The sequence below is a fragment of the Polyodon spathula genome, chromosome 1 (genome assembly GCF_017654505.1).
Source record: "Polyodon spathula isolate WHYD16114869_AA chromosome 1, ASM1765450v1, whole genome shotgun sequence".
In the NCBI taxonomy this organism is placed as follows: Eukaryota; Metazoa; Chordata; class Actinopteri; order Acipenseriformes; family Polyodontidae; genus Polyodon; species Polyodon spathula.
The window spans coordinates 93,388,560-93,398,860 of record NC_054534.1 but is presented as its reverse complement, the minus strand read 5'-3'; the positions used below and the strand labels follow the sequence as shown (position 1 = coordinate 93,398,860).

At 33.1% G+C, this 10,301-nt stretch overlaps 1 protein-coding gene across 4 annotated transcripts in view; it reads left to right on the top strand.

Moving 5' to 3' along the window:
- Positions 1-258: 258 nt before the first annotated feature.
- LOC121324378 (slit homolog 2 protein) overlaps positions 259-10,301 on the top strand; it is a 166,082-nt gene continuing 156,039 nt past the window's right edge. For 3 of the 4 annotated variants that reach the window (XM_041266138.1, XM_041266167.1, XM_041266156.1), the window contains exons 1-4: positions 259-1,371; positions 3,156-3,227; positions 4,644-4,715; positions 8,092-8,163. In XM_041266138.1, coding sequence (XP_041122072.1) covers positions 1,205-1,371; positions 3,156-3,227; positions 4,644-4,715; positions 8,092-8,163 — 383 coding nt within the window. In that variant the 5' untranslated portion in view covers positions 259-1,204. The remainder of the gene's footprint in view (positions 1,372-3,155; positions 3,228-4,643; positions 4,716-8,091; positions 8,164-10,301) is intronic. The other variant, XM_041266148.1, reaches the window with a different exon arrangement.

Sequence of the window (10,301 nt, the reverse complement as noted above, 5' to 3'; positions counted from 1 at the left end):
TGCATTTTAATGAAATATATAGAAGAGGAATTACAAAATAACACGTCTTTTGAACAAACTGTGCTGGGGGCTCTGTTTACCAAGTAAATCAACTTCATCCAGGCACGTTCTTGCTGATACGGTACTTGGACTAATCAAGAATCTTCCCATTAAAGAAAACAAAAAACACCACACACACACACACACACACACACACACACACTCACACACACACTCACACACACACACACACAAACCCCACCGTGATTGGATTATTTTCATTATTTTTTTTTTATTTATTTATTTTTCCTGCATAGTTTTAAAAAAGGCTTATTTTGGCTGTTTGGCTTGTTATTAAACGTGGCGTTTCTTTTTTCCGCCTGTGAACTACTGCCCACTTGCCATCAGGTGTCTCTTGGAAAGCGATCCAGGAGACAAAAAGCAGAATCTTGGCTGACGTCTATTGCAAGTATTTGATCTGCCTTCAGGGAAAACGGGGACTCACAATTTCTTCATACATGACTAAAACCAAGGAAGGCTGCTGGATAGCTGTAGACTTAACCATTCTCACTTCGCTCTAGGAACAGTTCCGACAGCACTTTTGTTAACTTGAAGTTGGATCTTAAACGTTCTGCCAGCTTGACTTACAGTGACAAGTTGATGAATGTAGGAAGCTGAATCAATATATTTTTGCAAATGCCTCGCGTCTAGTCAGTTGAATTTGTATCTGCTTACACGGTTGTAAAACAACAACATCGGCTACTGCAGATTTTGTTCTGAACTGAAGACATCAAGGAAATTCGTAACAACTGTATTTTTTATGTGCTTTGTGCAACTTTTTTAGTGACTTAATTGATGCGGTATCAGCGGTCCAATCGATCAGAGTGCTGCACTTGCAAAGACTGAAGAAGTGCCTGTTATCTCAAGCAAGCTGCTCACACAAGCCGCTAGACCTCTGCAGCGAAGTAGTCAGACGGAAATGTCCCCTTGATTTTATTTGTATTTATATAATATATGTAGATATTTTAATTATCAGTTAGTTTAATTTGCAAAAGAACGGACGACTTTTAAGAAGCGTCTTTATCGCAGTAACTATTATTATTATTATTATTATTATTATTATTATTTATTATTATTATTATTATTATTATTATTTAAACAGCAAGAGACCTCAACTTATCATTGTTAGAGCTCAGAATATTGCACACCGATTTACTACCGAAGTATGTTACGAAGCGTGTTCTTTTTGCTGGGGTTATTGCTGGCTGTCTTGGGCGGAGTGGAACCTCAACCATGCCCAGCTCAATGCTCTTGCTCCGGGACCACGGTGGATTGTCATGGGCAAGGATTGCGCAACGTACCGCGTAACATCCCCAGAAACACAGAGAGACTGTAAGTATCAGGTTTATGCGAATCAATTACTCGACTCTTAAAATGAATCCTACTTATAGCCAACACATTTACAAAAGTGACTGGCTTCTCTTTGTAACGAACAATTTGCAATAAGGTTATTCTAGTTAACATTTTCCCCAACGTTGAGGAATATGACATTTGCTTCATCTTTTCTTTTTTTTTTTTTTTTTTTTTTTAAGTACGGTTCTCAAACATGTCACTATCCTATTTAGCACAGTTACCTTAAGTTACCTTATGTGTGCATCTCAAATGGAAACAGATGTCGGAAACATTTTACAATTAACATCAGGATTGCAGTTACATGTGCTGTTCATATTGTCACAGTGACATACCAAAAAGCACAACTGGGGAAATGTGTTTTCTACTACCGTAAGCAGTGTTGGATAAATTGATGGAGAAGCAGGCAGAGCAGAGACACACGTGAAAAACTTGACAAAATACTGCCTGCTGGAAGTGAGGTGAAAGCCTGTTAACCAAGACTGTGCATGTGCGCGTAAACCACGTATATTTAATGTACTGGATAAATAGGTGACGAATGTTGTATGTGTACATCACAGTTATTCTCCACAGGGTAAAACTAAATACCAAAATATTCAGCACTCAAAATTATAAACGCTTCTGTGCATCTTCCAGCAGTTCTTTGAATTTTTTAAAATGTCAGTGCATATTATTATTATTATTATTATTATTATTATTATTATTATTATTATTATTATTAATAATAATACAGCTTTTAAAATAAACAAATTGCGTTATGATTTAAAAGCATTTACACTGGGCGTTAACTGTGTTTTTACAAGTGTAAACATCAAAAAAAAAAAAAAAAAAAAAAAAAAAAAACATTTTCTAATGTTGTCCTTTAACTTATTTAAGATAATTATAAGGTTTACGTGAGAAATAAAAAAAATGTGCCATATTTTTAGCCATTACATTAAACATTATTGATGATGCTCTGAATATTTTGTTGTCGATAAATTACATTTCTTTACCCGTTTTTGTATAATTGGTCTGCAGTTTAATTAAATATAACATAACAGTGGATTTCAAAAGGCTATTACATAATCAGATATTAATTTACGTTTGTATATACTGACTACCTTACAACTTGCAGTCTAGGTAGCACATTGTTGTTACTTACCTCATCTAAGTATGGGTGCCAGACGGCTTGTCTGGCGTGTGGGCAAGGTGGGTCAGTCAGCCTTGCATTACCGTGTTTACAGACATTAGGCTGCTGTTTAACGTTTTTCGAGGATTTCTCTTGTCAGTTTCTTAAGTTTTACGTATAAAGAGATCAACTTCTTGTGGTAATCGATCAGCAACTGATTCTTTAGGAAGGTCACGCATCTGCTTTCAGAGTAACAATTACAAACATATCAGACGTCTATTTATTGTAGGCCGCTGTCATTGAAATTATAAATTAATAGAATCACCATATATATATATATATATATATATATATATATATATATATATATATATATTATATATATATATATATATATACATGTTTATAAAATTATGTTTAATCCGCTATGTCAATTCTCTGTAACACTTTTAGTTTTGTATAAACCTTAAATACTCTGGAGATTATTATTAATATAACCAGTATATTTCTGTAGGCATTGCCCTTTAGAACCACACTCATTTTTCTTATCAAGAAGATTTCTGTTGATATGCAGGTAAAGTCAATGAAACTGAAGCAACTGTTTATTTGTCAGCTAATGTTTAACTCTTTTTTTTTTATTTTTATTTCTTTTTTTAAGGGATTTGAATGCTAATAACCTCACAAGAATAACAAAGTCAGATTTTGTTGGACTGAGGCAGCTCCGTATTTTGTAAGTTAAAATTTTTAATTAAAAAAAAAAAAAATTGTTACTGTTTGTCTTCTAATCTTAGGCCTACTGATTTACAGTAGTTGCATGCTGGTTTACACTTTATAATGGGTTAAAAAAAAAAAAAAATTCTAATTCAAAGTGTAAGGTATACATTATGTTACACAAATTCAATTAACATTTTACTTTCTCCAAACTCCAAACTGGTATATTGGAGATTAGCCTTTACTGGTCTGTGTCATCAGTAACCATGCACACATGGATGGGCCACTATGAAATAAATTTGGTTAGGAAAAAAAAAAAAATTCAACAGTTGCTGTTTGGTCATGGATAAAATAAAATAAAACAAAACAAAAAAAACATATAAGTATAGTTATAATTAAAAATAATTTTCCTTCTAAAAATATCTAATGGGATCGGACGGAAACAACAGATTCCCAAACTGAAACTTTTTAATATATATATATAAATACATTTTCTGTTAGCTCAGAATATATAACAAACAAAATGTAATATGTCAAAACCACCTGAAGTATTTGTCACTAGAGCTACATGTGTCTGTATCTTGCTGTTTTGTAGGTCTCATTAATTTACTACGTTCTAGTATCTGAACATGTATCTGACAGTTATCAAGCTAGATTACTGGAAAAGTATATTGTTTACCATTTATAGTCACCCCAGCATTGTTTGACACTTACAGGAAAGCATTTAAAACCTTCCTTTGAGCCAAGAGAGCGAGGTTAGGCTCCAAACAATGTCATGTATCACTATTGGTTGCTTACTGTAGATCTTACTCACCAGAACCTTGGCTGGGGATTTAATCACATTAGACCTGTATATGGTTGGCATAATTTACACAGACCAACTTGTTCCAGCATCTCAAAGGTAAATCGTAGAGCAAGTCAATGTCATTTAGTACAAAAAAGCAATCTTAGTCTTTCAGAACTTCAATGTACCATATACTATATATATATATATATATACTATATCTATATATATAGATATATATATATAATATATATATATATATATATATATATACTCAAGGCCAATATTGCAAGCTTTTAAAATGCAGTGCACTGTTCAGGTTAGGTCTTTGAGCACTTTTGTTGGCAGTACGTGGTGTCTTATTCAGGCAGTGTTCCCCAGTGACCAACAATCCAAAGCAGAGGAGCAGGTGTTCAGGTTTTTCTTTTGGGATTTTTCATGGTAAAGTGACAGCTTTTTTTCTTATTCCTCCTTCCACATGTGCCTCAGTGGGGTGTCAGGTAGCATCGGTCCCTGTATGATAATCCCTTACTGGCATAGGTATTGCTGGTGGGTGAGAAGGGTCTGCCAGGCATTACAGTGCAGTAATTGGAGGGGTTAACCACTGCAGTCCCAGGTGCGTTAACCAGCCTGTCTTTGCTCATTTTTCAGGCAGCTCATGGAGAATAAGATTAGCACTATTGAGAGAGGAGCATTCCAGGACCTAAAGGAGTTGGAAAGACTGTGAGTATTTCTAAAGTGATTTCAGATACAAAGCAAAGAGCATCCAGACTGTGGGGAAATGTAGTACAGTACATTCCAATAATAATACCAATAACAATTGTTTTAATTATGAAAAATATTCTGTAAAGCAGATTGGGAGCAAACATTTTCCCTTTTGATTTGCTATGCCTTGTGTGAAGCTGTCCAGTAATACATGTTTCTATATTTATTGTCTTGTGAGCTTTTCTGGATGATGTTCCTGGAAGGAATACAACATACAAGTAAATTAGGCAGATGAGTGATAGACACAGCATTCAGATCATTATTTATAGGTTTTGGAATTAAACAGAGTATTTCTCACCAGAAGAACAGGAAATCTTGAAAATTTAGTTAGTGACTACTGCTGTATTGAGCACAGTGGGGTGATATAATTAACCCACACAAAAATTATACACAGACACAAATTAACCCTGCTTATGTCATTAAAATAAAAAAAATAAATACATTTTTATTTTTTTGTTTTACTTGTCTTTTTAAAGCTGTTGAAGCCGGTATAAGCAGTATGTAGTGTTTTTACTTAACCTCTCTTCATTTACGCAGTGTGATAAATTGCAATTGCTTTACCTTTCTGCAGGTAGGATATACAAAATGTAAAGAATATAATTGGTATTAGATTTTTCAAATCGTTTTTTTTTTTATTGTTTTGCCTTATATTCATGCAAGCAAACCTTTTGGACTTTCTCTACTGTTATTTCTCTTTGTTCTCCCTTTTGTTTTGCCAGGGCATTTTTCATGCTGTTATGATGTTTCATTTTACATAAGGGACATGTTTCCATATCAGAGCCTTTTTTTTTTTTCTAAGCACCATGGCTGTTGGCCACAAGCAAATATTTCATTTTTGTTGCAAATAAACTGTAATTTTTTTTTTTTTTTTTTTTTTTTTTTTTTTTTTGCAATTGTCAAGTCCATTTGATGTAGAGACATTTTGTCTGACAGCCAATTCCTGTCCAGGGAACACTGCATTCTAGAAGAATTTCTGAAGAAACTTAAGAACTTTCTTTCAAATTTATTTTCCTTTTGTGCCTACGTGCTAACAAATGTGATATTAAATATAGTTTCAAAGGGGACAAAAACAATTCAAATTCAGTATTAGCTAATTTTATTCTTCCCAGTCAGCCCTTAAAAATGTAACAAAACGAGAGGGCAGAATTGCAGAAATTGCATGGTTGGTATAAATATTTTATTGTAATTATGTACATCTAGCTTCTTGCTAACTAAATCTAAACACAACATGTAGTCATTTCACAACAAGCATCAATTAGAAGATCAGCATACTTTATTGTCCCATGTGGTATACCGCTTGCAGCTTGTTCAGAATACTGCCGCTAGAATTCTGACAGAATTCAGACTTTTTTTTCTGGAATAGAAAAAATAAAATGTGAAGAATTAGTTCTTTCAGATGCATATACACGGAAAGCAGGTTTTTAAAAATAAATACCCAGTACACCTATTAACTGTAATTTAGAAATTTAGATAGCCCCAGCAACTGAGCCTAAGTTGTTCAATTGGAGAATGTGGTGCATTCTTAGTGCGGAACAAGATGCCAACATTGATAATTACAAGGTAGAGGAATTAAAACAAACAAAAAAAAAGTTTATAGCTAATTATTCAGTCCTATTTTCTTCTAAGTTAAACTTTGTTATTTGATTCCAATTGCTTTTCTTTTAAATAGAGGTTTGTTCACCAAAGCTTCAATAGTTCTACATTTGATTTTGCAATCAAAGCATGGGGATAATAAAAAAAAAAAAATAATAATAATAATATAATCATGCAAAGAAATCATTGAGCAGATTGAAGTAGTGTATGTTTAAAAAAAGTAAAATTCTCAGTATAAATACATATAAATACTCTTAAGAGACATCTGGTTGAATTCAGATCTGTTGGTGGTTTGAATCCTAATGGACCAGCATTAATCTGTTTTCATGGTAACCCCCTGACTTATGTTATCCAGAACTTCATGGTTCCTAGAAATGTGAGTTTTCCCCCTTTTAATGTTTTAGCAAACACACCGAGAAAAGTAACCCTTAACCTTAGCAATACTGTAGTATTGTCTACAATCCTATAGTAAGCTAAATCTTTGTGATTTGGGGAGAACTATATTATTTTGTAACTGTAGAAGTGAATACCTGCCTTTGGTCCTGATGAATGTTTGTGCGTGTGTTGCTGTGTTTCTTGTCAGGAAATTGCCAGAACAAAAAATAAACACACAAACACTTTTAGAGTAATCTTTTAGTAGTGAGTGACCTTTTAGTTTGAGTGTGACACTCTTGAATGTTTAACGAATGGGAGTGTAGAGCTTTAAAAGATAACACAATAAAAACAGTTCTAGTTTGCGTAAGTTAAGAGTAAGAAAGGTTGGGGATCGATTTATCATGAAATTAAATTGCTCTATTGACTGGTACATCTTAGTTGTCGCCAATAAGTGCATGCTACCTTAGCTCATTAACTGTAGTGAAGCCTGTTTGTTTACTAAACTCTTCTCTTGTTTGGCCCACGGTCATGCAAAAGCCAATATAGTCCCAGGTTTTTCAACCAGAAAAGCAAAATGCAAGAGCAAGGCACAGCAACAGATAAACATCTTAGAAACAATGGATTATTAAATATGAATTCCAGAGTTACATGCACTGCTAAATAGCTGAATCATACTAATTTGTAAATAATCAGGTTTAGAGACTGGTACAGTTTATTTGTTAAGACTGGTGGTCTGTTTGTTGCCTTTGTTTACTTCAGATTATCTAATTATATATTTAATTCTTTGTGTACAAAAGAATTTCCAGTTTATACTCTGGAGCTGTAAATTTCATTTTAAATGAAACTTGAGCTGTTCGTGTGATCTTTTTTATAACTTTTAAAGTAAATTGAAGAGAGAAGGCCTGTTTCCTCTGCAGAGACCTTTTTATGAAATCCGTAGCTGGGTTGCTGTTTGTTTTTCCCACATTTGTTTTGTACTCTTGCTTTGTGACAGTGTTTGCTAGATGCTGACATTTTACTTTTTCTTTCACATTTAGAAACATCAGTGCAAACCAAACTTCTTTAAAGTGACAGTAACTGTTCCAAAGAATTTACACAGGTTCTACTGCAAAATATTTTTGAACCCTTTGACAGGTTGGACTGCTATTATTAATATTATGCAAGTATGGCCTCTGAAAATGTAAGCCATCTATATGTAATTAGCAACCTTTACACATTCATGAGCATAGGTTTCATAACAGTAGAACATCTTCTTTATGTAACAGCTGCTGATGCATGTTTGGAGTTCTCCATGCTTTACATGTAAAGGAGTGTTTGGCATAGATATGCATTTTGCGCTTTTCTAATTGTCTTTTTTTCATTCCAGGCGCCTGAATAAGAATAGCTTGCAAGTATTTCCTGAACTGCTCTTCCTGGGAGCAGTGAAGCTGTACAGACTGTAAGTACACTTTCTGCCTTAAAATGGCGTACTACTGGTTCATGGCTCAGATGTCATTTAAATCCTATGCTTATATTTTATTTTTTCTTTGGCAAGAGATCAGCACATTTTAGTAGACACCTAATATAATTTTGTTTTAAAGAAGATTGAGCCTCTATTTCAGTCTGATTGCTTCCATCTCACTTCACCCCTTACAAGTCTGCCTATCTATCTATCTATCTATCTATCTATCTATCTATCTATCTATCTATCTATCTATCTATCTATCTATCTCTATCTTTCTAAGAACATAATACCTACAGAAGAGATATTAAACATTATCAAGATCGTTTTAGGAAATAGTTATTTTACATTTGGAAATACATGTTTCAAGCAGAATGATGGCCCAGCAATAGGCTCAAAGTTAGGCATGCATTTTGCAAGCACATATGTGGGTAAATGGAAGGACATGCTGTTGGGTAAAGTATGCAAAAAAGATTTAGCATGCATAAGATAGGTGGATGACATTTTTGGAATATGGCCATTTTCATGAATTGGCAAATAATATCCATCCTAATATTTTGGTAGATCTAAGGTGGACAAAATCAGAAATTGAATTCTTAGATACCTTACTATTTATTAAAACAAATCTTTACTCAAAACCTAATCATGTGCATCAGTACCTACATATGTCAACTTCACATCCTATCCATACAATAAGAGCCATTCTTAAAAGACTGGGTATAAGGATAAAAATAATCTGTTCTGATGAAAATGACAAAAACAGAGAAAGGAATTAAAAATAAATCTTAAAAGAGGATATAAAGAACAGATTGTTGAGAAAGAATTGAGAAAAGTTGACAAACAATAGAAATGAACTAATCAAATATAATAAAATGAAAAAGAAGGTTAAGAGCACCATTAATAATTACATATTCTAATTATTACCCAACATGTCACAAATACTTTGGAAGCATTTACGTATACTTCATAATTCAGAGAAAATGGAAAAAAAAAATATTTCGGAAAGCGCCGATTGTGGCTTTAAGAAGGGATGCAAATTTAGCTGACATTTTGGTACATAGTAGATATAAACAGATCGTCGACTTTTACAGGACATTAAAACCTGTAAGAGCACATGCAAGATGTGCAAATATATTTGTAAAGATAAAATTGAAATCACAAATAGAGAAAAAAACCACCCAATCTTAAAAAAAAATCCCTCATGCAAAACATGCAACCTTGTTTGTAGTTTATTTTGTCAAAAAATTACTAAAATTAAATATGTAGGAGAGACAGGTACAAAATTATACAAACACATACAGAATCACCTATCAAACATAAGAAATACAGAAGTAAATGAACTAGTGGTTCAGCACTTTACAAAGAACAAGCAAACCTTTTATTTCATATGTCTTCAATGTTGTACACTGCAGTATATATATATATATATATATATATATATATATATATATATATATATATATATATATATATATATATATATATATATATATAGACACACACACACACACACACACACACACACACACACACAGTGGCTCTTAAAAGTATTCACCCCCCTTGGACTTTTCCACATTTTATAGTGTTACAAGATAGAATCAAAATGGATTTAATTAGGAGGTTTTGCCACTGGATGCAATAAATTATTTTCTGTTTTGTGTTTGTAATTAATTTAGAACAATTTGTTGATTTTACAATTTAGACCTCCGTGCCTGGGGTTATCTCATCATAACACAATTAATTATTGCTTTGATTTCCAGCTTTTATAAAACATGGAGAAAATGACTTACAATATTCTACAATGTTATGTTTTCTATATCATAAGTTTTCATTGTCTGTCTGGGCTCCAGAGAGGTGTTGGAGCGTGGTTAAAGATGACAAAGGAACAGGGTTTAATTCCTACAGAAAATACTGAGTGGAGCAAAGGTGCACATTTTTCTACCCCGCAACCGGTCTTGGATCCCATTACAGTGACAGTGCAGTCAATCTTACACATAAAAAGATAAAGACAATGGTCTATGAAAATTCATACTTTTAGTTGGAATAGAAACAAGTTTATTTGCATGTTAATAATTTATGATGTGAAGATTGGAATTAAGTTTTAGGCTATCAATAATCAGTATAATTAGTAGTAG